The sequence below is a fragment of the Pteronotus mesoamericanus genome, unplaced genomic scaffold (assembly GCF_021234165.1).
Source record: "Pteronotus mesoamericanus isolate MK-2021 breed Mesoamerican mustached bat unplaced genomic scaffold, CSHL_Meso_final contig_1018, whole genome shotgun sequence".
NCBI lineage: Eukaryota > Metazoa > Chordata > Mammalia > Chiroptera > Mormoopidae > Pteronotus > Pteronotus mesoamericanus.
In genome coordinates this window covers 3624086-3650120 of record NW_026555002.1, presented here as the reverse complement: position 1 = coordinate 3650120, position 26035 = coordinate 3624086, and the positions used below count along the sequence as shown (strand labels likewise).

The following is a 26035-nucleotide window of genomic DNA, read 5'->3' as shown; positions in this document are numbered from 1 at the left end:
CCCAGCCTCCCCAGAGGCGGCTCCCGGGCTCTGGCCAAGGACAGAGGGTGGCCAGCTCCAGGGGCTGAGCCCGTGCCCTCCCAAGGGCCATGGGGCCTGTCGCTCGCCGTGTGAGCTCAGGGCTGATTTCCCAGACGCCACCCAGGTCAGCTGGGCCGGGTCCTCAGGAGCCCGCGGCGGCCTCCCTGGCCCTGCGCCCGGCTGTTGGAGGTGAGCTCGGGCCGGCAGTCCTGCGGCAGGGCGGGGAGCTGGTGGGGGCCAGTGGTTTCTCCGTTTGTCTGGGGAGACCCACAGTCTGTGAGGAGGAGGGTGGGCCTCGGGACCTGCCAAGCTGTGGGCACGCTCGGGCCTCTTCTCTGCCCAGCTCCCCGGGAGCCTGAGGTCGGCCTGCCTGGGGCCGGGGCCTTCCCTGGCTGGTGGCTGCAGGCCCTTGCCCTCCCAGGCTGTGGCAGGGGGTGCCTGATGGGGTCACTTTGCTCACCCCACGGGGACAACTTCACATCCACTGGATGAGCCTTGCGCCCCGGGACAGGGAAGTTCTATCATCCCCACCCAGTGGGTGCTGGCGCCTTTGGCTCCCGGAGTCCTCTTGCCAGGGGTGTTTTTGGAAAAGGGGCGCCAGCTCAGGCAAGCCTCGGCTGAGCCTCCAAAGCAGGCCAGCCGCGGCCTGGGAGAGGCCGCAGGGGCAGGGCGGGGGGAGCCGGATCCCTTTTTATTGTGAAAAGATTTTACGTTTACAGAAGAATTGCCAGAATAATCCAACGACCAGTAGGTTCTTCACTTAGATTGACTGGCGTCCACCATTTTGCCATGTGTGCTTTCTCTGTCTTCCTGTCTGTTACCCACCTGCCTGCCTGCTGAGCCACTAGAGTAAGCAGCAGGCGCGCCCGTGGCCCCACCAGGTGCGCAGGAACAGGGGCGTCCTTGCACCCAGCCAGCCGCCTGCCCGCGGCAGGGCGGTAGTGGGCGCCATGCCGCTGCCCGAGCCCCGCTCCCCCAGCAGCCCCTCTGCGCCCATCCAGGGCTCGCGTCGCATCCGGTGGCCACGTGTCCTCGGTGTCTCATCCGGAACAGTTCCTCAGTCTTCTTTGGTCTTTCGTGACCGTGCCCCTTTCAAAAGCCCTTTATGTTAAGACCGCCCCTGAATCTGTGCTGGGCGGGGCTACCTCACGACCTGCACCAGGTGGCACCGGTGGCAGGAAAGCCCTGGAAGGGCCCTTGTCTCTCCCGCGGCCCGCCCCCTGCCGCAGGGGTGCCCTCGGCCCCATGTGGCCTGGGGTGGGCAGGGATCCTGCTCCTGGAGGGGACACTGCTCCGTCTCCCTGGCCTCTTCTCCAGGGCGGACGCTGGCCTGTGTCTGCCCTGCGGGAGCGTCCCTCTCGAGTGTCCCCTCACCCAGGCCTGCAGAGCCCATGGGTTCAGACGGGGGACCCCAGGCTCCGCTGGGAGAGAAGGTGCCGTGTCCCGTGACCCCCTAATCCGCCGCCAGTCCACGGTTCTCACAGCTGTTTTCTCAGACTGTTGGTCCCTTAACACCCCCAGGCTCCCCCCATCCACCTGTCTTCCCTGGGGGCCTGGAGGCAGTGGGGCTCTGGGGGCCCGCGGAGGCCCTCAGCCTCGGTCGCCTCACCTGTGACATGGGAAGGCTGGAACAGTGCTGCGCTCCAGGGGCCCCAAACCCAGCGCTGCCTCCGTGGTGGGGGTGGGGGGACCACCCGAGGGCCTGCAGCCCAGGTCCAGCGCCTGTCCTTGGCCTTGCAGCCGAGGGCCCGCAGGAGCCCGTGCCCACGCTGTGGAACGAGCCCGCCGAGCTGCCCTCTGGAGAAGGCCCCTTGGAGAGCACCAGCCCCGCCCGGGAGCCCGCGGCCACGGGCCCCCCGGGCGGCACTGCGCCGCCGAGCCCCGAGGACAGCACCCCGCGGGAGCATCTGGACCATGGTGGCGGTACGTGGCGGTACACGGCGGGCGGGGCGGGCGGGCAGGCCGGGTGCAGGGGGAACGGGAGGCGGAGGGAAAGGTGGCTTAGACCCTCTCTGACGCGGCCCTCCGTCCTCGCAGGCTCGCTGGGGCCCGGCGCCATCGCGGCCATTGTCATCGCCGCCCTGCTGGCCACCTGCGTGGTGCTGGCACTTGTGGTCGTCGCGCTGAGAAAGTTTTCCGCCTCCTGAAGCGAATAAAGGGGCCGCGCTCCTGCCGGGCGCACCCGGGTCTTGAGTGTGTCCGCGCCTGAATGTGCGGCGAGCGGGGGCGGGAGACACCTCACGACCCGCGCGCGGGTGTGCACGTGGCCCAGGAACGTGCAGGAGCCGTGAGTGTGCAGGGCTGGCCACCCCGCCCCCGCGCCCCCGCACCCCCCCACCCCTACGCCCCTCCTCCCCTCCCCATGTGGCACTGGTGCATCCGGTGCTCAGAGCAGAGGCCAGGCCTGGCCTGGCGCCCTCGGCTCCGCCTCCCCAGGGCACCTCCTGCCTGCCCCTTCCGGGTGGCCATCGCGGAAACCCCTCCACCCCAGGGAGACCCAGGGGCTGGACGAGCCAGGGGTGAAGCCCAGGCGCCGTCAGCTTGGCCCAGTACCCGCCGTCCTAGGTGGCCCGCGAGGCCCGGCTTCACGGCAGCCCCACGCAGGGCAGCTCCATGGATCGTAGCGAGGATGCGAGCGCCGACGGCCCCTCTTCCCTGCACCCCCCCAGCTTGGCCCTGGCTCCCCGGCTTTGATCATGCTCGGTCTTCCACATTTCCCAGGAAGCCTAGCGTTTATAATTCAGAGAGATTTAAATTAGTGGCTGGCTGCTCTGGGCGCAGCAGGAAAGAAGCCAGAACTGTGTCCTGTCCCCGCCCCCCAAGGGCCCTTCCGAGTGAGGAGACCTGGAGGAGACACTGTCTGAAAACACCTTGGGCCCCCAGAGGTCCCTAGAGTGGGCGCTGGGCACAGGGAGCTGCCCCTCCCCCTCCTCTTCCCACTGGTGTCGTTGTCACAGCGCCTGTCTGGCCCCTTTGGGCTCCCTGATCCGCAGGCCACGCCTGTTCTGCAAAGGCGGGTTCTCTCTTGGATACTCCAGTTGAGTGCACGCGGTGCCCACGCACACTCTGCCCAAAGCACATCCTGGGGTACACTTTTCTGCTCATAAAGGACTGTTAAGAACCTGACCAGCTTTCATGGAAATGTTTAAATGACTTCATTTCACATAACCTCCAGTGGCCAAAGCCCTGCTTAGAGCACCTGGTCCAAGACAGCATGGCTCTTTCCCAGCTTCAAAAGGAAGGCCGATAGCAGCCAGGCCTTGCGCACAACCCCACCACTCTGTCCCAAGCACCGCCCCCGCCCCCGCCCCTCTCCCCGCAGCAGCACAGGGCTCAGAAGTACCGCCACCCCCACCTCCTTCAGTCCTGGGGACTCAGGTGTGGCTACGGTCCCAGGGCCAGGGCAGGAGGGCGGGAGGGAGCAGGTACAGCCCGGAGCACCAGTCTGGGTGCCGCAGGTCTGTGCGTCTTGCAGGGTTTGTGCAATTTTCAAAGGACCTTGGGTCTCAAGAATGCCAAGGGTCACGCCGTGGCCTGTGGGAAGGAGCTACGAAGGCCCACTGGATCTAAACCTTGGACTTAACCAGAGGCCTGTCCTGGTGCAGAGGAGAGTGTGTCCTGGCCGATAAAGCAGGTCCTGGGCAGGCGGGCTGGGCGGGGTCAGTCAGGCTCGTCCACCCTCGAGGACAGAACTAGGGTGACGGTGGGCTGGCTGAGGGCTGGGAGAGGGGCTGCACCCCCTCGATAACTGGCCGCTACCTCCGCAGGCCAACGACTGGCCCGGTTGGAGGCCCCAGCCCCGTGCCTGGTAGTCAGCCTCCCTGTGGGGCCCCTGGTTGGAGGCTCCAGCACGTCCCCAGCTCCCCCAGACCCTCTTTTGTTTCTGGAGGCCTCGAACAAGTGGAGGCCTGACCCTGGAGGCGCCCTTCTGCCCCGGAGGCTGCCTGACCCCTCCTTCGAGTACACCTCCTCCACTGCCCCGGGAGGGGCCCCTCTCCCCTGTCTGGAAGCAAACACCTCATTCCTGTGCGCAGCGGGGCAATAAAGAGTAGAACTTCACCTCCTTTATTTTATACATGATGCTTCTTTTAATGCAGCCAAAAATGGTATTTGCTTTTCTTGGAACCATAACCAATACAGGATGCAGTGACCAGTTCATTCCTTACGACACCTGGGCTCCTTCAGGGACCGGAGGACACGTGTTGCCACGGGGCAGGAGCTGGCAGAGGCGGCGGATGCAGCCGGTCTCTCAGTCCTGTAAACTGGGGACCAAGGGCTGCTCATCGAGCCCACTGGGCAAGAGCAGTGAGCCTGGTGGATTCAAACGGCTGCCGGGGGAGAGACGGGCACGTGCAGGGGGTCATGACAATCATCACCTTGCACCTGCCCTCAGCTGGGGGCACACCCCGGGCCCGGGGCCTCTTCCAGTGCCTGGGAAGGCCCCTGGAGCATGCCAGTCCCCGTCCACCCCCTCTAAGAGACAAGAGGGGGAGGTGGAACAATACTGTTTAAAATACACTTTCGCATTTGCAAATGCATCAGAGGAAAGACGTGCGCACCTTTTTTCCAGTTTGCAAGCAAAGGGGCCAAGATGCATGAGCATTCACCATGTGGCAGAGATGAGGGGTGGGGGTGACTCCCGCACAAGGTCACCTGCTCCCGGAGCCCCTCCATGGTCCATGGGTTTGCCTGCCAGGCCCTGCTCTCACCCGCCCACCCCCGGCCGGGCTGGGAGCTGGCGGTCATTGCCGGTTCCGGCTGCCCAGCTTCCTGCGGTCCTTATTCTGACTGCGCTGAGGGTCCTCCATCTTGTGCACCCGGAAACATTCCTTGAGGTTCTGGGATCGGATTTTGGGATTCAAGATCTCCTCGGTCATGTTGCTGGGGAACCAGCCTCTCTCCTGGTCATGCAGGCGCTCGCCGAAGATCCACCCTGCGAAGGGAAGGGCCAGGCGGGTCAGGCGCTCCCTCAGGGGCCTGGCTGAGCCTTCCCCCGGCACAGCGGTGGAGGACACAGGAGGCCAGGGGGCCTGTCCAGAGGTGCGTGCTCCGAAAACCCCCACTGGAGCCCCCCAGACGGGTCCGCCCCCGACATGTAGAGAAGGCACCGCCCCGACACCTTCCTAGGGAGCAGCGCGTGCGCGTGCACGTGGCTGTGACGTAACCAGCTACGCTCCGCGGTGCATCCCAAGTCTATTGACTTTGGAACTCGCTCCCAGGCCCTCAGTAATCCTGGGCTGTCCCGCATGGAAGTCGGGAGACCCTGAGGGCCGCCCCAAAAGCAAGAGGCACCCAAGCAGCCAGTGGAGATGGGGGTGGTGGCCGATAGGTAGTTACCGGGCCCAAAAGGTCACATCGCCCTCTTGTCGGGCACCCCGCTCCGAGCCTCTCAGTCTCCCGAGGGGGAGGCGGTCCGCACAGTGCCCTGGCTCTCCCTGCCTCCCCTAGAGATCACCCTGCAGTGCGGGGTCCATGGGCAGGACCCAGGGCACACTCTGCGGGCCACGTGGGAGGGGCATGGGGCTGCTTTATCCTGCGGGGGTTGGCAGAGGTCCGGACCCTGCTCTTCCAAGGCCCGGCGAGCCCCTGGAGATTGGAACCAGCCGAAATGGCCTCCCTCGGAGGTCACCAGCCTGAGGCCTTCCAGCCAGGACCTCAAAGAGGAGGGAGAACTGGGAGGGGAGGCGCTCCGTGTGGTTTGGGGGATTCTGTTGTAAAAACAAGGGATTGTGTTCGGGGGAATGGCTGTGACCCTCACTTGGCACCGATGCCTGAACGGGTGGTGGGAGCTGGGTGGGTGGCTTCTTGGCCCACACGGGGCACCTGGAAGCTTGTTGCAAATACAGGGTCTGGCGTCAAGGTAAGGGTCAGGGTGAGGGTTCCTGGCTGCCCTTCCTCCCACCCTGATGGGTGGGCCAAGCCCAGGGCCGTCCGAGGGGACAGCACAGGGCCAGGGGCTGGGGCTGGGCCCGGCTTGAAGGCAGCAACAGCCCTCGCAGGGCCGGGGAGGGCAGGGGCCCTGGGAGAAGCGGGGGGAGCGGGGACGTGCCAGGGCCTGCCCGGCAGAGCCGGCCTCTCCCCCGGGGGCCGGGCCTCCCCGCGCATCCTCAGGCTGGTGGTGGCCGGGGCAGAGTCCTGGGGGCACCCGTGGACGACGCGCCCCGCCCCTGCCGTACCGTCTTCCGTCTTGTCCAGGATGTTAAGGATGTCGGCCAGCTCCAGCGTCAGCTCGTCCGGCTGCTGGGCCACGTACGGGTGCACACACTGGACCTGGGGGCAGTCTGGAGGGACGGGAGGGAGGGGGCACGTCCTCATCACCGTGTCACCGCGCCACCGCCGTGCCCCCTACCCAGCAAACCCTGGGTGCTGCCTGTCCTACAGCAACTGAAAGGGAGTCCTTTGAGGGAGGGGGCTCGGCTCCAGAGAAAATAAGGTTGAGGAGCCGGGGACCCGGAGAAAACACGACATGCGTAAAGAGAGGAACAGGCAGAGAGGGCTCTTATTAGGGCTTCAGAAGTAACTTCCTGAGCCTGCATGAGGCCCCGGAGCAAGGGTGGGAGGCCCGGACGCGGTGTCACCTCAGACCCAGGGGCTCATTCCATCAGTAACCACCAGAACGCTGGCCAAGCTCAGCGCACCAATGTCCTCCTCGGGCACTAGGCTAGCAACTGGCACCTGGGCCGCCCGGCCGTCGAGGCGGGCACCCTGCAGGCCGTGCAGGCCTCTGGAGAGACGGGCTCGAGAAGCGCCTGAGGCTGACGCCACGGAGGCCTCACATGTCCTGCCCAGAGGCGTCCTTGTCCCAGAGGGCCACTTACCCAGCAGCCGGGACGTGAAGGAGACAAACTTCGTTCTCCGGTTGGGGGCCAGTGAGGTCATCCAGCGCTTCATCTCGCTCCTGGGACGGGGAAGAGGACAGATGCCCCAACCGCAGAGCCACGTCCCCAAGCCGGCTACTCTGCCCCGGCCCCGGCAGGGCGGGGCGCCCAGAACTCAGCCGGCGGGCTGGGGAGCCCTGAGGAATCTCCCCGGCGCACTTTAACGAGTCCCTCCTGAAGGCGAGCTCCCCGCGAGGCCCCGCAGTTACCGCCAAAGAGGCTCGCAGGGGCCCACTGTTCAGAGGGCACAATCTGTCAGGGGTGTCAGCTGGGGAGGCCGGGGACAGGGCCTGTGACTCTGGGGGTGGGAGGGTGTCTCCCCCCACTGATCTTGGCTGCAGGACGGGGGGCCTGGCTGCTCAGAGCGGTACCTAGATGGCGGCTCACTGGTCCGCCAGGTCCTCGGGCCCTAAATAGCTCGGGGGAGGAGGACCCACCCAGCGTCTGAGGACCTGAGGGGACACACGTGTGTACACACACACACACACACACACACACACACACAGCCACCTGCTACACCCTGACCCCAACCCTGGAGAAGAACCCTCCCCCAGGTCTGGCTGCAGGAAGGACAGGTGCTGGGCGGCCTGGGAAGGTGGCTGGAGCGGGGCGCAGCGCGGGCACTCACTGGGAGGACGCCTTCAGCATGTAGGTGGCTTCCCGGTCGTCGGAGTTCTCAAGCAGCCGCAGGATGAACACGTTGGCCAGCGTCTGGCCCTGGTCCTCCAGCTCCTCCACGCGGAGCAGGCCCCGCGGGGCCGAGTCGAACACCTGGTACTTGTCTCTGGGGACCGCGGGTGGCAGGGGGCGGGGGCATGTCGGTCCTGAGGAAGCCCGGGGGTCCCAGGGGACTCCGCGCCCTGGCCGGCCAGCAGGACCGGCCCCGCCACGGCCGCTCCTGGGACACCCCTCACCCCCCAACCCTGAGGCCGCCCCTCCCACGGTGTGGCCAGCGGGCCAGGCTTCAGCAGCCGCTCCGCTGAGTGCTCACTATGTGCCGGGTGCTGAGCTGGCCCCTCCGTATCCCTGTTAAAGCCCCACTGGACGGGAGGGGAAACTGAGCCCGGGAGCTAAGTAAACTTGTCCAAAGGCCCACGGCCGCACAAGATCGGAGTTGACCTTAAACCTGACCGAAAGCCTGCGCTGCACCCAGCCATCCCGCCAGCCTCCCGCTCCCCCGGCCCGGGGGGCCTGGCTCCCCAGGTGCCCTCCCCAGGCAGCACCCCGAGCTGCACGCCCACCCCCAGAGCTCACCCCGGGATCTGCCGGCAAATCACCAGCAGGTCGTTGAAGAGGAAGAGGTAAATTTCCTGGAAGAGTTTCTTGGTCCGCAGGGTGCGGGAGGTCTTGGGCCCCGACATCTGCTGCAGCTCGCCCTGCTTCAGCAGCCAGCGGGAGTGCGAGATGATGGGCACCGACTGCACGGGGGGCGGGGGGCGGGGCGGCGTCAGATCTGTGCCCTGCGCAGCTCCTGAGGCTCCCGGGGCCCTCGCTGGGGTCGCGAGCGGCAGGCACGGTGCGCGAGGGCAGCCCGGGGCCCCGGACACGCACAGTGCTGGGGGGAGGGGGGAGTCCTGGGGGGCCAGGGGACGAGTGTGCGTGTGCGCGTGCCTGCGTGTGCAGTTGTGGAGCACCTGTTGTGCATGAATCCGTGTGTGCTTCTGTGTGTACGTGTTTGTGTCTAAGTGTGTCCATGTGCATAGCATGTGTCTGTACACGTGTAACTGTGTGTCCATGTGGGCACCTCTGCATGTGTGTCTGCATCTCTGTGCGAGGCAGAGTCGGGGGCAGGGGCCGGGCGGGGTCCCAGGGAGCAGAGGAGCAGGCTGCTGCCCGCAGAGGTCAGCCTGGCAGGCAGGGCTGCCTGGGGGGCTCACAGCCGTGTCTGCACCCACGACTGGGGCTCAGCTCCCACCCCCGGCATGGCCTCAGGGACCTCTGGTGGGGGTGATGTGTCCACAGGTCCAGGCCACCAGAAACTCAGGTTCTTAGGCTCCCTGATGCCGGAAGCTTTACGTAAAGCTGGGGAGAAGGTCAGTAAATTGTCGTGTAAACTCGCCGCCTCTCGGAAGGCAGTCCAGGCCAAGGTGACGGTCTGGCTACTGCGGGGCTGGGGGTGCCCTCCAGCGAGGGGTCAGGGACGGTCCCCCGGGAGTGATGCTGCACCGAGACCCAAGGGGGCCTGGCCGGTGACCGACGCTCCAGGCCACCGGGTTGGGTTGGGGACACGCAGACGGACGCGGGCTCACCTTGATCTTAAACTCCATCTTCTTCTGAATGCTGATCATCTGCTCCGTGCGGCTCATTTTCCTGACGCCCTCGTTGCAAGCTTTCACCACCTGGGATTGAAAGGAGGGCGCATCAGGCCACCTGCAGCCTGCTGCCCCCGGTCACTTCCTCCCGCTCACTCAGGCCCCAGAGGGCTGAGCCATCGCTGTGACCAGACGCTGTGCCCACAGCTGAGACGGACCAGCTGCCTTGTTTGGCCTGGAGCTCCCTTCTCCAGCAGCTTCTGGAACGAAGGCTAAATGGGAAGACTTGTCAGGTGGTTAGGAAGCAGATTCAAACAATGAGATGTCCTCAATCACCCCCCAGACTGGAAAAGGTAGGCTGGAAAGCCTCCAGCTTGGCGAGGTGCAGGGATCGAGCCCTGCCATGCGCTGAGGGGGCATGAGGGTCCCCCCAACTTCCTGGGAGGCAGCCCAGACACCAAGAGGCCTAACAACAGCGCATCCCCTGGGACTTCTGGAAACTCGTTATGAAGAACCGATATTCTGCACCAGGTCACAGGGGTCCAGAACAGAGTCCGGTGGCACCCAGCGGGCACCCAGGATTTGTGCAGGAGGACGGTGCCCCAAGATGCGTGGACCAGGATGGTCCCTGCAGCAGAACGAGAAAAACTGTCATCGACCTAAGTGTCCATCAGCTGGGGTTGATTAGCACTACTAGATCCATGTAACCAAGCCGCCTGAAATCATTGAAAATCGTATCGACTTTACATGCACTAAAGTGGCGCACAGAGCCAGTTACAAGCCGCCATCCCTTTTGCAGGGAACGCGGCTGTGCACGCACGCGCACATCGGTCTGGGAGGGGCCTGGTGGGGGAGCGCCAGCTCGTGCCGGGGGTTGGGGCCTAGTGTGGCCTCCACCTCCTTCTGGCTTATGGGCAGTGCCTGGAATTCTTTCCATTGAGCGACAATTGCTTTTACAAATTAGGGGAGAAAAAAAGCCTTTGTAAAAAAAAGGAATCCATGAGAAATAGGAGTCTACCTTTCATCACAAGGACAAGGAAGGGCGAGGACAGCAGAAAAGACCTGAAGCCACAGGAAACGCTGTGTGACTGCAGGGGGACCCCTCGGCGCACGTGGGCCTCTCCCAGGCCTCGGCGGTCCCTGGACTCCCCTTCTGTGATGCAGCGTGGTCAGCTGCCCAGGGACGGCTGTAATAAACTCCCTCCCGACCAGGCATGGAAGTTCTAGGGGTGAGCGGAGGGCCCTGAAAGGTGCTGCTTGGCCGGCCCGACCCGCCCGCTGAAGGCTGAGGCCTCTGCCCCAGGAGCCCGGCGGGGGGGCGCTGTTTCCCACAACAAGTGAAGGGTGTGCCGGCCAGCTGGTCCGAGTAGGGGACAGGAGGAGAGGCCCGGGGAAAACCACTGCATTAAGTTCAGAAGCCCCGGTGACTCAGTGTGGGTTAGAGCCACCATCCGACACCCGTGGAGGCTCGTCCTTCCACTGAGCGGCTGGCTCTGGGACAAGGAGTGGAAAGGACTTCCCAGCACCCACGCTCGTCCTCTGTGGGGTCACTAGCATGCCAGTGTGCCCTCCCCACCCCGCACAGCTGCCAAGAAATGGCTCACAGCTGCAGCCCACACATGAGACAGCGCTTTAGACCGGAAGGAGCCACGTGAGCCCCGCACGGGAGAAAGGACACATTCGTTGACCCCTCCCGTGTGACCTCGACCCTGCGGGCAACTTCCGGGGATCAGGAGCAGAGAGCCGGCTCCCTGCCCTCCCCAACCCCCCCGACCCTTGCCCCGGGCAGGAAGAGCCCAGCGCTTGGCGAGACCCTGGAGTTGTCTCACAGAGACTGGGCAGCTGCAGCTCGAGTGCGGGGGCAGGGGCTCAGGGCAGAGCCCCACCAGGCTCGGGAGAGCGAGACCAGCCCCTGGCAGTCACGGGAGTGAAGACACGGGAAACAGGCAAGGGCACGGAGGGGCCTCCGAGGGCCCCAGACGCCTGCAGGAGGCAGGTGATGAGACAGGCCGGGCCTGCGGGGGGTGGCAGAGGTCAACAGGGGAGGGGGGCCGGGCGGCTGCCTGGTCCACCCCGCAGATCACACACCGGCGGCCGTCTGTCGGGGTGGAGAAGGGAGGCCCGCCGCTCTGCTCCGGCCCCGCCTGACCTACCGCTAGACCAGTGCCTTCCCTGGATGGCAAAAGCAAACACTAAAGTTAATTTGTATTTTCCAAATACACGCCCGCCTGCAAGGGAGCAGGACCAGGAAGGTAGGTCTTTACGAGGGGACTGTAGACCAGGGGACAGCTTATAGGGAACCGCGGAGGGAGGAAGCCCGCTCACCAGTTCCAGCTCCCGGTGGGCGTCCAAGGCGGTGCACTCCCGCTCGGACCTCTCCTCCACTCTCTTCAGGATGTTCTGGGCACAGGGAGAGCCTGCGTTAGTGTCCGTGGTGGCCGTCCCGCCTCCTCCGCTCCCCCCTCCTCGCCCTGGCCGCCCAGGCAGCCTCTCGCTGCTGCGACACATCCACGCACGGCCCTACCAGGTGACAACAGAGGCTAGGAGAACCCTCAGCCAGGCCCGGGGCGCAGCATCCTGACCCAGAGCCTTGCCCAGCTCTGAGCTGGTGACCCCGAGTCGGTCCCCATGAGGATGAACCCTGAGGGCCAACCCAGAGCCTGACACCTCTCTGCACAATGGACATTGAAGCCGAGGGGTGAGCAGGTGCTGGTGCGGGGGCCGGGGGGGCGGGTCCAGCGACCAGGGACCAGAGCGGATGGAGCTCAGCGCTCAGGGTGGCGCCAGGGGCTTCCCGTCCCATCCTCTGCGATTGTCCTTTGAAACCAAGTTGCAAGAACCCCAAAACTTTGTTAACTTTGGTCTTATGGATCAAAATGTCTTTTTCCTAACTGTTAAATTTTCTAGATTATCAAACAGTGATGCTCACGTTACCTTCAGCTACGGATTACAACGTCTGCCTTGCCCCCCACCCTCTGCCTGCTTGCTGCCTCCTGGCCCTCACTGTGCCCGTGTCTTTTTTGTAATCCTCCCCCAGAGACATTTTCCTTTTCGCTGCTTTTTAGAGAGCGAAGAAGGGAGAGAGAGAGAAACATTGATCGGTTGTCTCCATCGATTGGTTGCCTCCCTCCCGCATACGCGTCTGGACCTGGGAACGTACTTGCCTGGACCGGGGATCTGACCCGCAACCCCGGGCGTGTGCGCCCACCGGGAATCGAAGCCACAACCTCTAGGTGGCAGGACGATGCTCCAACCAGCTGAGCCACATGGGCCAGGGCTGTGCCAGTACTTTCTCATTGGCTCTGTCCCCTAAGGAGGTGTGGGTGCGTCTGAGCCCACCCTCCCCACCAGCGGCCCGTGCAGTGGCTGCCTGAACACCACAGTGACCGCTGGGCGCCCTGCGGACAGCGGATGGTGGCGTGCCTCTGCTGTCTTCCCCCGGTGCTCAGCCTCTCCCCCAAGGCCAGACCAGCCCTAGGTCCCTGCCGCCCTGACGTGTCTCAGCTGCACGGCCCTGCCGGCCTCCACCCGCGGCAAGGCAGAGGCTGTGGTCCTCCCAGATGCCGCCCCGGCCCCCGCAACGCGGGGCCGCCAAACCTTGTCATGAATGGGCCCCTGTGCCCAAACGAACTTGGTTCAGGCTCCACCTTTTCTCACCAGAATAAAACTCCCAGCCGACCAGCTCCTGCTCGGGCCGCCAGCGGAGGGCGACGCCGCTTCCTCAGCCGGGCACACGCGGCCTGCGCACTGGCCTCCCCTCTGGTCCTCCTGGGGCAAGGAGTGTCCCGGTGCTGGGTCTCGGGACGCCTCCCTGTCCTTCCTTGGTGGTCTCACTATTGGACGGCATCTCAGGGCAGACCGCCCCGGCCCCTGCTTCTCCCTTTGACTCTAAACTCGGATGTTCAACTGCTCAGTTGCCTCAGACTCGGCCGGTTCAACACCGGCCCTGGGCTGCTCCCCGCGCTGTCCTCCCCACCCCAGGAAGCTGCTCACACCAGAAGGTTCTCTTCCTTCTCCCTCCACGGTAGCCAGTGCGAGGCTCAGCTCACCAGTCTCTTCCAGGGTCCCCTCCATCCTCTGTACCATCTTACTTTCTTGAGTCACTTCCTGGCCTTTTCTCCCATTCACCTGCTTGCCTTCCTGCCCAGTGCTCCCCACACGGTGCCCTCTGTGCGCTACAGAGGGCAGCCAGCTCCGGCGGGTCCCTGTCACCCCGAGGACAAGGCTCCACGTCCTACCTGGCCCCGCCGGGCCGCGCCGAGCCTCTGCCCACATCTGCACTCGCACCCGGCACGCCCCGCGGCTCATCACAGGCCTTCCCGTCTGCGCGCCTGGCGCCCCAGGGCCTTTGCATGGTCTGTTCTGCCACCTGAATGTCACCTGCCTGTCAGCCAAGTCTCAGCTTACATGCCACTCATCGGAGACTCTTTCTGGACCTCCCAACAGGCAGTGGCCGGGAAAGCGCCCCAATTACGTGACCCGGCTCCGCCGTCCTCACAGCCATGACCGCTTCCCGGCTGTGTGTGTGCTGACCTCTCCCCGGCCAAGGATGCGCGTCCTTGGGAGAAGGGAGTCCCCCGCTGCTTGGCACCCAGTAGGGGCTTATCTACGATTCGTAGGACAGACAAACCTGAGGAATTTTTCCTCGAAAGCTGGTGGGGACCCGGATGCCACAAGCGCAGTCCGCCTGTTGGGGCGAGGCGGGGAGGCCGTACCTGGACCAACAGCTTGAGGCGCGTGATCCTCTGGAAAGGCAGGATGAGGAAGGAGGAGAGGGGCAGCCCCCGGCACTTGGGGTCGAGCTCCAGCTGCGCGATCAGTTCTCGAAAGGCTGCCTTGTCCTGCCTGGGGACACAGACACGGCGTAGGCCTCTGGCTCACAGGAGGCGCACGTCGGCGGCGCTTCCCCCTACCCACAGCCTCGCAAGAACCAGATAGCCCATGGGCACGGGACACGTGTCCACTTGTTTATTTTAATGGACAATAAACTGTTCAATAGCGGCTTCACGGGCCGGTCTCTAGAGACTTAGCCACATGTGCTGTGTGGGGGAGGTCAGGCAGGCCTCACATGGCTGAGTCCGTGAATCAGACACACAGCCAGGTGGTGTCCCTGGCAGGAGCCTGAGGGAGAGTCAACCCACGGAGGGACAGGAGCGAGTGGAGGCTGGGGACAACCCCCAGGAAGCTGCGCTCTCCCTGCCAGGTGGGGCACCGCGTCTGCAGGCGGGCTGGCCAGGGGCTGGGCTGCAGCTGCCAGGGCTCGGTGAAGGTGCCGTGGCTTGGGACGCAGGCCTGGCATCCGTGGGGACGCGGGCCCTCTGCCTCACCCCTGGCCCCAGACAGCCTGCCCTCGCGGCCACACCAGTGTGCCCGCGGGCGCCGTGATGTCTCGATTCCTGTTCTCCTCTGCGCTCACCTTCTCGACGTCTGTCCTCAAACCGGCTTCCTGGTTCCCTCCAACCCCCATGCCAAACCCCAAATGCAGAAGACAGCCCCCACCACCTTACTCAAGCTTTAAAACATCACAGTGGATGACGTGGTTTGATGGAAAGGCCCAGCGAATCAGTGTGACGGTCACATGCCAGTGCGTGGAAGGTTCTCACACGCTCCCCTGTCCGACCGTGAACATGTCACGGGTGGCACTGTTGTCGCGACCGGCATAGAAATGCAAAGGGGCCCACGGAGGCAAATTGACTGAAAACTCATCCCAGCAACTAAAATCCCAGGAAAGTTTACTAAATGGGCAGACTAGCAAGAAATTCAAAGGTGTTGCTGGGCAACCACCGAAAAGACTCCCTCCCGCCCAGCCTTGCTTTGTTGCGGGTTCAAACCACTTTCCTGCCTCGAGCGGTCCTCTTGGCCTCACACCCCCTTTTCTAGCCCGTGCAGAGCTCTGCGCCGCTGCGCGGCTGCGCGGCTGTTCTGGACACAGGGGCGTCTCGGGATCAGTGTCTCCCCAGTGCCGCGATCGCCCTGCAGCAAGGACCCTGGCTCGGGGTCTGCAGGACGAGGTGCCCCGCGGCCTGGCGCACTCACAGCAGCTGCTTGTAGGTCCGCTCCTGGTAGGTCTGGTTGCTGACGTAGGTGATGTAGACGGAGAAGTGGTTGGCCGCGTAGTGGTGCACGATGTCACACACGTCTGAGATGACGATGTTCTCTTCCATCCGGCGCTCCAGCTCCAGGAGGAACCTGCAGGAGGCGGCAGCCGGGTGTAAGGGAGCCCGGGGAGGGGGCGAGGCCTCAAGACACGGCACCCCCAGTGGGTGTCCCTGGAAGAGGCCGACAGACGCCACAGGACGGGAACCCTGGTGTATTTGATCACATCAAGGAATTCTTGTTCAGTTTTTTAGGTGGAAACAGCAGTAGGACTACTTTTCAAAGCAAGAGAGAGGCCTTATCTTCTAGATACACAGGGATGGGTTTGCAGATAAAATGGAATGACGAAAAGGATTTGTGGATCTGTGGGTTTCGGGAGGCGGGTGGGGACCAGGCTGGACCCAGGCACTGCCGCGTGGGCCCGCTGCACGGCTGCCTCTAGTCTGCGAGTTTGGGATGCTCCCTGATAAAACATAGATGAACGCTTAAATAGAGGGACCCGCCCCCGCTTCCAGAGAGGGTGAAGCAGCCGAGGCTGAGGGGGTCTCAGGGGTTCTCAGCCTCCCGAGCCCAAAGTGGACAGAGAGGCGAGGTGTCAGCGGCGGTGGGGGGTGGCGCGGCGGCATGGGACCCACGCGGGGCGTCCAGGAGAGCCAGCAGCTCTTCCACACTTGGCTTCGCCTCGGAACCCGCAGGGCTGGAGCAGAGGCTCCGAAAGCTGAGGCTGGCACTGTTAGGGCAAAATGGAGCTTTTGCCCTAACACTATGGTCCGAGCTCATTTCTTCTTCACAAGAATCAGCGAAGAGATGCCTGGTCCTCCTCCACTAAGCGTCCCCCTTCCTCCCATGGGCTCAAACAGAAGCACCGTCCCAGCTGGAGGAGGGAAGGCACGCATTCCGGGCTGGGCTCTGCCCGGGCCCTCAGGGTCCGGGGCTCTGCACGCCCCCCGCCAGGGCTTTAGGGGTAAGAACAGCTTAGGCGGACGCCCCGGACCTGCGCCGACACCAGCTGCACGCTTGCCTGCCTGGGCGGGACACACGGACAGTCGTGCTCACAGGGAGGGACCCGCGGCCACAGTCCTGTCCTGGGGGTGTGGCTGGCAGCCCTGCCAGGAGGGAGGCGGGTCTTTGGGTTTACGTGTTTATTCCTATCTCGTCATAGAACATTCCCAACCCACAGAAGTAGAGAAGCCCGTGTCACGAGCACTGGGCACCTGCTGCAGCCGCGCCCCCCGCGAGATGGGGCGCACGTGCCCCGCGGGTCGCGGGCCGGGGCGGGGCTCACCGCTCGCTGACGGCCATCACGTCCAGGACGTTGGAGAAGAGGATGTGGGCCTCGGCCGGGTGCAGGATCTTCTTCAGCCGCTCGTTCTCCATGAAGTGGGACACCAGCAGGCTCAGGCTCTTGTAGTAGGAGGCCTCAGAGGTGACCAGCTCGAACATGGCCTGCGCCGGGACCGGCAGAGGGACAAGAGGAGACAGTGGTGGCCCTTGCGGACTCGGCCCCTGCGGACTCGGCCCCCGAGGGTGCCCACCGGCTCGCAGACAGACGCCAAGAGGCTGCGCGAGGGCCTTCCAGGTAGTAAAAGAAAAGCGAGTGCGGACCAGCGGGCGTGAGGAGGGGACGGGACGGCTACCCTCTGCGGGGAAGGCCCAGTGGCTGCGCCCTTTGTGAGGACACTCTCGTGGCTTCTGGTTGTGAAAACCGGAGCCACCTGAGCGTCCCAAATACGAAACTGGTGTCAGCGCCAGAGGCCAGCCACACCGCGGAGCCTGGCGGCTGCTAAGGGTCACAGGCTTGGCTCCTGGTGCGGGAAGTCAGTGCTAGAGGGGCTCACGCTTGTTCCCCATCGGTGTCCAGACAAGCAAAGGCCATCGTGCCAACTGCAGCTGTGAGCAGGGAAGGGAAGGGAAGGGCCAGACAGGGAAGGGAGGGGGAAGGTGGGAGCCATGGGCGTGAGCTCCAAGCACCGGGCCCTGTCTCATTCAATCCTCACGGGTCCCCAGAAGGACAGAGGAAGCTGCTGTTTTACCAGGAGGAGACAGTGTGCAGAGGTTAAGTAGCGCCCGGGGGTGACCGCTGGCCGGCGGAAGGGTGGGGATTCACCCAGGGCTCCCTGAGTCTGGGCTTTGCCCTGCCGCCCCTGTGTGGGAGACCCGCAGACAGGGGCCGGCCGCGTGGCGTCTGCGGGCGGCCTGCCAGCAGCCACTCCGGCGTCCAAGCAAAGCCGGCTGACCAGGCGAGATCCTCTAGGGCAAGTGACGTCTTGGTAAGTGGGGGCACTTAACAGCATGAATGGACTAGCAACAGTGAGACAGTCCGGGGTGGCCGCCAATCACAGGCCATGGGCCGCCAGCAGCAGCCAGAGCCACCTCCTCCCCCGCCCCCAGGTCCTCGGTGTCTGCAGCTGCCACAAGACAGGGAGATGAGGCACCAGTTGGGCTCTGGCCTCTCTGTGATGGCCCGCAGGTCACGGCTGCTTGGCCTCCTGACAGCCCTGAAGCCACGGATGGCACCGCACGCTGGCCGCTGGTATGGCAGAGCTGCGGCCCCAGCACAGAGCGCGGGCCCCCCAGGCCCCCGGCTCTGCCGGCGTCCACCCCAGTGTCCCGCCTGCCCCACGCCTCCCTCCCACAAGCCCTCCTGGCAGGCCTGAGGCTGTGACGGGCAGCAGGCTCCCTGGAAGCTTCTCTGTGACTGATGTGGAAATGGAGTCACTTTCCTGCTGCTAAATTTAAGTTTCTTAAGAGAATGTCAAGGCATTACAGCTCATAAGTTCTAAGCAAACAAAACAATAAACAACAACCACTGCAAAGCCGATCCGGACGAGTGTTAGAGGAGAGGGTCCAACTCCAGGCCCCAGACGCAGCGCCAGAGGGGGTGATGCATGGCCCCCTGGGCCGATGGCGCCTTTGTCCTGATCTATGGAGGACAGGGAGTCGGGGGCAGTGGGCGGAGCAAATGGCCTTCCAGCGCCGACAGGCAGCGGGGTGGGGCCCGCATCTCGGCCAATCGGAGCCGGCTGAGCCCCATTCGCCACCACACTCACCTCCTCTTTCTCTGTTTATCGGCGGTTAGTCATCTGGAATTTTAGTTTTCCAGGCTGTTTGTCTTCATTTTAATGTCACATTATTTGCCACATCAAGAAGGTTGCCTTTTTCTTATCAGTATTATTTTGACTCTTAGTCATTTAAGCCTTTGCGTGGCGATGTGAAGCTGGCAGGGTCCCAGGCCCTCCTTCCTTCCTTCCTTCCTTCCTTCTTTCCCTCACTCGCTCACTGCGCATCTGTTCGTTCCACAAGCATTTGCTGGGTGCTGCTGGGCTAGGCACGGGCGCCAGCGGTGAACACGGCCAACTCCCCGCGGCCCCCGAAGCTGACTACCCCGGGGAGTGGGGACAGGGCAGGTAGGGGGACCTTGCACTAGGGCAGGTGGAGAGACGCGGTGGAGCCGAGGGGAAGAGGTGTGTGAGTGTGTGACTTATTGTAGGGACGCAGCGCCTGCACCCCATCCCGTGGGGCCCTCTGTCTGCACGGCAGGCTCACCCGGCGGCTGGGCTCACACAGGATGGGGCCCCGGGGAGCCCTCAGTCAGCCTGACCGGATTTTAAGAATGGCGGCTTGGTTTCCCAGGGCACCCCTAGCGCTCGACCGTTCCCTTGGATAGCTGCCCATAATCACGTCGCACGTGGCATTTTCCACCCCTGCGACCGCCAAGCCCACTCCCACGTGGGTTCCTGGCGAAGGGTGAGGCCCTCGGTGTTCAAGGGTCACAGGTGAACTCTGGCCGTTTCTTCAGCGGGGTCAGCCCGGGTGGTGGGAGGCCGGCGAGGCCTGCGACGGGCTGGACGTCCGCCACAGGCCGCAGAGCTGCAGAGAGCCCAAGGCCTGGCCTTGGAGTTAGCCAGGCCTCTGCCGTGGGGGAGAACTGCTTCACCCCTGAGCCTCAGTTTCCCTACGTGCAAAATGGGAACGGTCCCCAGCAGGAAGCGCCCAGCCAGGAGCCAGCTCTTCTCAAAGCACTTGCTGACGCGCGGGCTCATCAGCGATCTGACCTCTGGGCACTGCCTTCACAGGACCACGCTTCCTGGAGGTGCTCTGGCCAGAGAGGTCTGAAGGGCCTGTCCCGGGAGGTGACGCTGGGGCTGCGTCCCTCACGCCAACAAGGACGCCGCTTCCAGGAGGAGGTGGCGGGCGAGGACAGCGGGGCCGACCCCAGGTCCCTGGAGGGCAGGAGGGGAACCACATGCTGCGGTTCCACGTCGGGCCCACCCCCTCGGACGGTCGGTCATGTGGGCCAGGACCCGCAACCCTGTTCTCACGAGGCAGTGGCGGGCAGCTGCCCCGGAAGTGACCGCACAGCTGCCCGGCCGGCCTGTGGACCAGAAGCCAGGTCCAGCCGCCCATGGGCCTCCCCCGCCGCACATGTGAGGCACCAGAACATATTTTCCTCAGTACATTTAGATTTTTCCTCCAAGTGAGGAAACAACACATCAGAGAAATAAGTCACTGGCGGCCCAGCTGGGACCGTCGTAGAGTCTCAGAGGAGCTGCGGGTCTGGCTTCAGCTGGCAAGCGTCTCCTGTTCCCAGGGGGTCCAGGCCTCCGAGAAGGCAGACCCCAGCCGGCACCGCGCTGGCTGCCTGCACGGGAGACGCCCCGCAGACGTGCAGAGCCAGGACGCCCCAGTGCAGTGCAGGCCCCGGGGGTCAGCGACCTCGGGTGGCCTTGGGACTGGAGTGGCCCAGAGCTGGGCCCAGCTGGATGCCCCTCGGGGCCGTGCCTTTGAAGAAACAGTGGGGACCTGACCTACCAGCAAGGGGCTGGAAGAGGAAGCAGAGACACCAAGAGCAGCGTGGAGGAAAACACCTTGCTTCTGATCAAGGACAGCCGAAAGCCAGCCCTGAGACAGCATGGGGGCTTCAGGGCTCGGTTCCCTGACCCGCAGTGGCCCTGACCTGACGCAGTTCAGCTTGCGTTGTGATTCGCCATGTGACACGAGTCCTCGCCGTCCGGCCAGGCGCGCACGCCTCTCCCCGCCGCCTCACCCCGCTGGTACCGGCCAGCCCTCCCTCCTTCCAGCCTCAGCGGAGCTCAGCGCCAGACAGCCCCCCGGCCTCCTCCGCGCAGTTCCGGGCTCTCTGGGCCCCCACACAGTGCCCTCCGCCTGGTGTGCTTTGTTCCCACTCCCGACCTTGGTGTGAATGAATGACAGGGCCTCTGACGCCGCCCCCACCCCGCCCCGGTCCGGTGCGGTGGCTCAGCCTGAGTCACTAGGGCGAGCTCTGTGGGAGTGGAGGACGAAGGTGGGCTCAGCGAGGACTGAAGGGACACGTCACCTTCCTGCCCTTTTTGTCTGGTGTGTCATCCGCAAAGCCAAGCAGCAAAACCACTCCCCACTGTCACTGGAGGCCAGGCTCTTCCCAGGGCCGCCCGCCCTGGGGGCTGGTCGGAGCCTCCGTCTGAGCCGACGAACGGGACGGAGCTCAGTGGCCCCTCTGCTTCTGTGCCAGCCCGGCCACCCTGGGGTTGGGGGTCCCACCGGCTCCACCAGACCTTGCTTCCCCCGTGACCCGACTGTTAAGGCATAAAGCTCTCCTCGCCTATGTGGCCAGGACAGGAAGACGCAACCCCAGGCGTCAGGGCGGACAGAAATGCCCCCACAGAGGCGTGTGGCCACGAAGCCCTGAGAGCCTCTTTTCCTTCTGCAGGTAACAGCCAGGGAAGCCGGGCTCCGCGCCCTGTGCCCCGACCCTCTGCAGCGACGTCCCCAAAGAAAACGCAAAGAGGGCCAGGGCTGAGCGAGTTCGGGGGGCCTCGGCTGTCCCAGGGGTGACCACTAGCTCCTGGGATAGCTGTGGGACTGGGGTCATAGAATGACTGCAAGCTCCCACACAGGCATCGATCGGGGTGCCCGGTGCACGCCCCACGCGGCCCGCAGCCCCGACGCGAGCTGGCACGGAGAGCCAACCAGGTCGCCAGGGAAGAGCGGGGAAGGGCCGCAGGAGGGGCCCAGGACGGGATTGGCCGAGGAGCTGGACACCTCCAGAGCCTGTGGGATTATGGGCCAGAAGACGGGAAATGAAAGGGCTCTCGGCTGGCTCTCTGGTCCTCCTGCAGGACGCCTGGAGGGCGGTGCTACGGCTGCCTGCGCTCCCAGCGGAAGGTAGTGGGACGGGTTCTGGATGGGAAGGTGCTCCGGGCCCAGCCTAGGGTCGGGCTGGCCCGGGAGAGGGCGCAGGCCCACTCTTCCTGGGCTTCCTAGTGGGGACGGGCTCTGAGGCCTCGGCCTGCCATTCTTCCAAACGTGTGTGGCTTTTCTATCTTGTGTTGTTTTAGTTTCTAAACTAATCCTATGGAATTACGATAATTAAAAACTAACCGGGGGGACCCCGGCTGGTGGGGCTCAGTGGACTGAGCACTGGCCTGCGAACTGGAAGGTCTTCAGTCCGGTTCCTGGTCAGGGCACGTGCCTGGGTTGCGGGCCGGGCCCCTGGTTGGGGACGTGTGAGAGGCAACTGGTGGATTTCTCTCTCTTACATTACTGTTTCTCTCCCTCTTTTTCTCTCTCCTTCCCTCTCTCTCTGAAAGTAAGTAAATAAAATCTTAAAAAAAAAACCCAAACTAATGGGAAATGACAGGAGAACTCCGGTGTTACAGATATTCGCTTAATTGATAGGCTTGAGTGACGAAAGCTGTAACTGAAGATTGAAAGATTTTTAGCCTTAACTGATAGGCCTAAGTGACGAGAGCATGCGGAAATCTGTTACTTCCCAATTGTGTGATTTTTGAACAAAGACTCCTTCCCTTCGTCACCAGCCCGTGCCTCTGGAATTCTGCGCAGAGGGCGGTGGCGGGACCCCACTGGCTGCTGGGCACCGAAGCCTCAGCCAGCTCTCGCCTCCTGAGTGCCTGTTGTTACGTTTTCTCCAGATGATCTAGTTAATAAGTTACAAAAAAATGTACAGAGTAAAAAACTCTACATTTTAAAAGACCTAAGCTTGCAATGACAAGATACCATCTATGACCTAGCGATCAAGATCTCCTGGTGGGAGGAAGCCAGCACCCTCACCCGCAGCTGGAGTGTGAGGGTCACTGGCAGTAGCTGGTCGAGATTTAAAGAGGTGTGCATCTTTGACGCGGCTATGCCACTTAGCGATTCCCAGGGCCGTCCACTGTGTAACTCCCAGTCCCTTATGACTGTAAACAGTGCTGCAATGAACATCCTTAACACACAGCATTTCTGGTTGCAAATGTTCAGCAATGAGGGACTGGTTGGATAAACTACGGAATATCACAGACCACGGAGCCCCATAAAACTATGAGAGAGAGAGAGAAAGAGAGAGAGAGAACGCGCTCACGTGCGCACACACACCAGCCTGGCCAGTCTGTTTGGGCTGATATGGAAAGATTTATAACAACGTACATGGTATTTTACATTTGTGTAACACACACACACACAATGGCCCTGATGGTGTGGGGGTGGGGTACGGGGGTAACTCCCTTTCACTATGAATCTGCTCTTTTTGAACTTGATATCAGGTGCATAAATGACTTATCCAAAGGTTTCATCTTAAAAATGATAAAAGCTACCGTTGTGACTTTGTGAAATTGTTAGCTTGTCCCCGTGGCCTGTGCGAAGTTGATTTATGGGGGCTTGCTTTCTCGACCCAGAGAGCAGGAACTACCGGGGGTCTGGGGCGATGGCTGCCGCCGCCTTCAGTCATGGCACGAACATCCCTGTCCCTTCCCAACTTGGGACTTGTTTGCTGAACTGGTAACATTTATCCTGAAGAGACAAATATGTGATTCAGCAGGGGTTGGCAAATACAATAACAAACGTCACTTAATTTTTGGATAGAGATACATCATATGATAACCCCAAGTATTTAATTTCCTTCTAAAATGTGCTTTCATTTTTCTTTTGGAAAAAAATGAAAGCACATTTAAGTTCTGCATTGTGAAAACAGGTTGAAAAACAACACACACACAGCCCTGCGGTCAGAGGCCGAGTAGGAGGAGACCGTGAGTTGCGCCGTAACAGGTCAGATCCCCCGGTGAGGCCGCGTGGCGTGCCCCCTGGGTCCCCTCCCCTCTCGGTCCCAGCAGGATGAGGCTGGAAGTCCTGCCTGGGCACGCCAGCTGGGCAGGACACCCTGCGTGAGTGTACGTGTGTCCCTGTTTCCTTGGAGATACTCAAAATATCATTCTCTGCTCATTTTTCAAGAGCTGCACACCCAGCTCCCCAAGCCTGGGACCATGGCGAGCCTGCCGTTTCCCATCTCCTCCGCCAGCCGGGTCCCTGACGCACGCTGGGGACAACACTCGCGCCAGCTGCAGAGTGACTCCCCCAGGTACCGTGCTGGGGGGCGGCGTGGGGGCGCTTCCGGGTTCTCCTGTATCTCTCATGACACTGGTGCCAGGAGTGACAGGAGCCTAGGACTGGCTGAGGTTTTGCTGCCGGCAGTGACTGTCCCCGCCCCTGCGCAGTTGCAGTCCCTCTTCCTCGCTGTTTGTTTTCCTGGAGGACAGTGTTGCATTCTACCACTTCCAGGGGAGCTGCCCGCCTCCCCCCACCTGCACACCCTGCCCTTGGCCCGTGCCCCCCTCCCGAACTTGGCAGCGCAAACAGAGGCCTGATTATGTTCTCCAGCCACTGCGCATGCGAACTCCAGTATTCAAGACAAGTTAACGAACAAAAACTAACCAGGAAAATCCTGCATGACCTAAGATAACGCTTCTCAGTCTCAGCTACCTGATCTTAAAAGAGCAGGAGGCAAACATACAATTTTGTTCTTAAACCCTGATTCTCCAACGGCTGATTAAGAATCGAGCCCGCCAAGAGGCCATCGTTTGGGGTATTTGCCTTGTGTGAACATTAGTCAACGTGGCCTGTTGCTTTTATAGCTGAAGGAAAAGATATTCCCACCACCGGCGGAGCTGGCAGGACAAGTTGCCCAACTTGCTCTGATAAAACCCAGACCCGATGCTGAAGTCATGGATTTGGGACATGAGGTCTGAGGCTCTCAGTGTTGTGCCTGTGACCAGACATGAACAAAACAGAAGTGCACTTTAAACTAAATATGAGCCCTGGCTGGTGTGGCTCAGTGGATTGTGCGCTGGCCTGCAAGTCAAAGGGTTGCCGGTTCGATTCCCAGTCAGGGCACATGCCTGGGTTGTGGGCCAGGTCCTTGGCGGTGGGCGTGCGAGAGGCAACCACACAGTGATATTTGTCTCCCTCTCTTTCCCCCTCCCTTCCCCTCTCTAAGAAATAAATAAATAAAATCTTAAAAAAATAAACAAATATGGGAAGTCAGAAGCCCGCATGCTCACGTGACTTACGACTGCATGTGACCACATTTATTGTGAGGTCCTCCTAATTTATTTAAATATTTTTATATGATCCATGGGAAATGACAAAAAAATGTAATTTATTGGGTATCATTATCTTCTGTGCCCATTCTACTATAGACATAATGTTCTGTCCTACCTTTTAAAAACTTAGTGTGTGGTGACTACTTGCCTATTCATTCTTTGGAAACATGTTTTTATAGGTTTGTGACTTTGTACAGCTGAGCACTGTCTTACTAAACGCTCTCGCTGTCATGGGTGTTTAGGTTTCTTCCCCAGACTCTTCCCCCTAATTGTTGTTGCTGGCATGAGCGTCCTAGTAAATATTTGTGCACATTTCTGGTTATTTTTCAAGATAAATGTCTAGAAATAGAAACATCAGACAGTGTACAAACATATTCTTGTAAGGGTTTGGATTCAATATTGCTATACTCTTCCTATTAGCTGTGGCTGAGCACTCATTAAAAATCCCCCCACACTAGGTTTTAATATATTTACATTGATGGGTTGCTGCCATTTAGAAATGCCTGTACTCTAGGCTGCTTTAATTTGTACTACTTTGATTTGTACCAGTGAGTCGGATTTCTCTTTTCCTTTCTTCATTTAATACTGGCCATTTGCATTCTGTTCTATGAGAAACGTTTTCCCCATTTCCTTTCGGTGATTACTGATAGAGCTTTCTAATTGATTAAAACCTGGCATATACAAAGCCAGCTAAGTTTGGCATGTTTATCTTACAATCAGACGCCGCCCTAAACTGCCAGATTAGAGCCGGACTTTCTGCTACCGTAGGCACCGCCACGGCCAGTCAGAGTGGCTCTGACCCTCCTCCGCTATGGCTTCCGTTCTCACCCCTCTCCCGGCCCTGCCGCTCTGCCTGGGCAGGGGCGTCCAGTGTGCAGCCTGCGGGCCACATGCTGCCCAGGTTGGCTGTGAATGCGGCCCCACACAAATCGTAAATTTACTTAGAACACGATGAGATTTTTTTTGTGATTACGTCTCACAATGTATTTAATGTATGGCCTAAGGCGACTCTTCTTCTTGCAGTGTGGCCCAGGGACACCAAAAGGCTGGACGCCGCTGGTAGAGCTTCCAGAGCTGCGTCCGTGTGGGTGAGCGTCACTGTCTGGCCGTGATGGCTGCCGACACGTCTCGTTAAGTCTGGCTCTGGACGTGGCTACTCCTCTAAATTGAGACGTTGCTTATGACGTGCGCGAGCTACTCTCATAAGCTGCAGGCAGTAGCCTCCTGAGTTGTGTTTAGATGGAAGTGGATGTGCTGTTCCCCTTTCCTGCCTCTTTGAAGATGAGGGTATTTTTCTCCCCTGGCCCATTGAAAGGGTAAATTTGGGTCCCACACATTGCACCATCTTTGTGTGTTTTTCTTTTTTTTTCTTTTTAAGATGTTATTGACTTATTTTTAGAGAGAGAGGAAGGGA

The 26035-nt window shown here is 61.7% G+C and overlaps 2 protein-coding genes across 4 annotated transcripts in view; one reads left to right on the top strand and one right to left on the bottom strand.

The window, feature by feature from the left end:
• Window positions 1-26035, top strand: part of SNORC (secondary ossification center associated regulator of chondrocyte maturation) — a 252871-nt gene that overhangs the window by 3016 nt on the left and 223820 nt on the right. For both annotated transcript variants that reach the window (XM_054571426.1, XM_054571427.1), the window contains exons 2-3: window positions 1762-1944; window positions 2059-2207. In XM_054571426.1, the coding sequence (XP_054427401.1) occupies window positions 1762-1944; window positions 2059-2168 (293 nt within the window). In that variant the 3' untranslated portion in view covers window positions 2169-2207. The remainder of the gene's footprint in view (window positions 1-1761; window positions 1945-2058; window positions 2208-26035) is intronic.
• Window positions 4086-26035, bottom strand: part of NGEF (neuronal guanine nucleotide exchange factor) — an 81811-nt gene continuing 59861 nt past the window's right edge. For both annotated transcript variants that reach the window (XM_054571358.1, XM_054571367.1), the window contains 10 exons: window positions 16533-16693; window positions 15188-15340; window positions 13867-13996; window positions 11477-11551; window positions 9149-9238; window positions 8154-8317; window positions 7528-7683; window positions 6840-6919; window positions 6198-6302; window positions 4086-4954 (listed from right to left, as the gene is read on the bottom strand). In XM_054571358.1, coding sequence (XP_054427333.1) covers window positions 4764-4954; window positions 6198-6302; window positions 6840-6919; window positions 7528-7683; window positions 8154-8317; window positions 9149-9238; window positions 11477-11551; window positions 13867-13996; window positions 15188-15340; window positions 16533-16693 — 1305 coding nt within the window. In that variant the 3' untranslated portion in view covers window positions 4086-4763. The remainder of the gene's footprint in view (window positions 4955-6197; window positions 6303-6839; window positions 6920-7527; window positions 7684-8153; window positions 8318-9148; window positions 9239-11476; window positions 11552-13866; window positions 13997-15187; window positions 15341-16532; window positions 16694-26035) is intronic.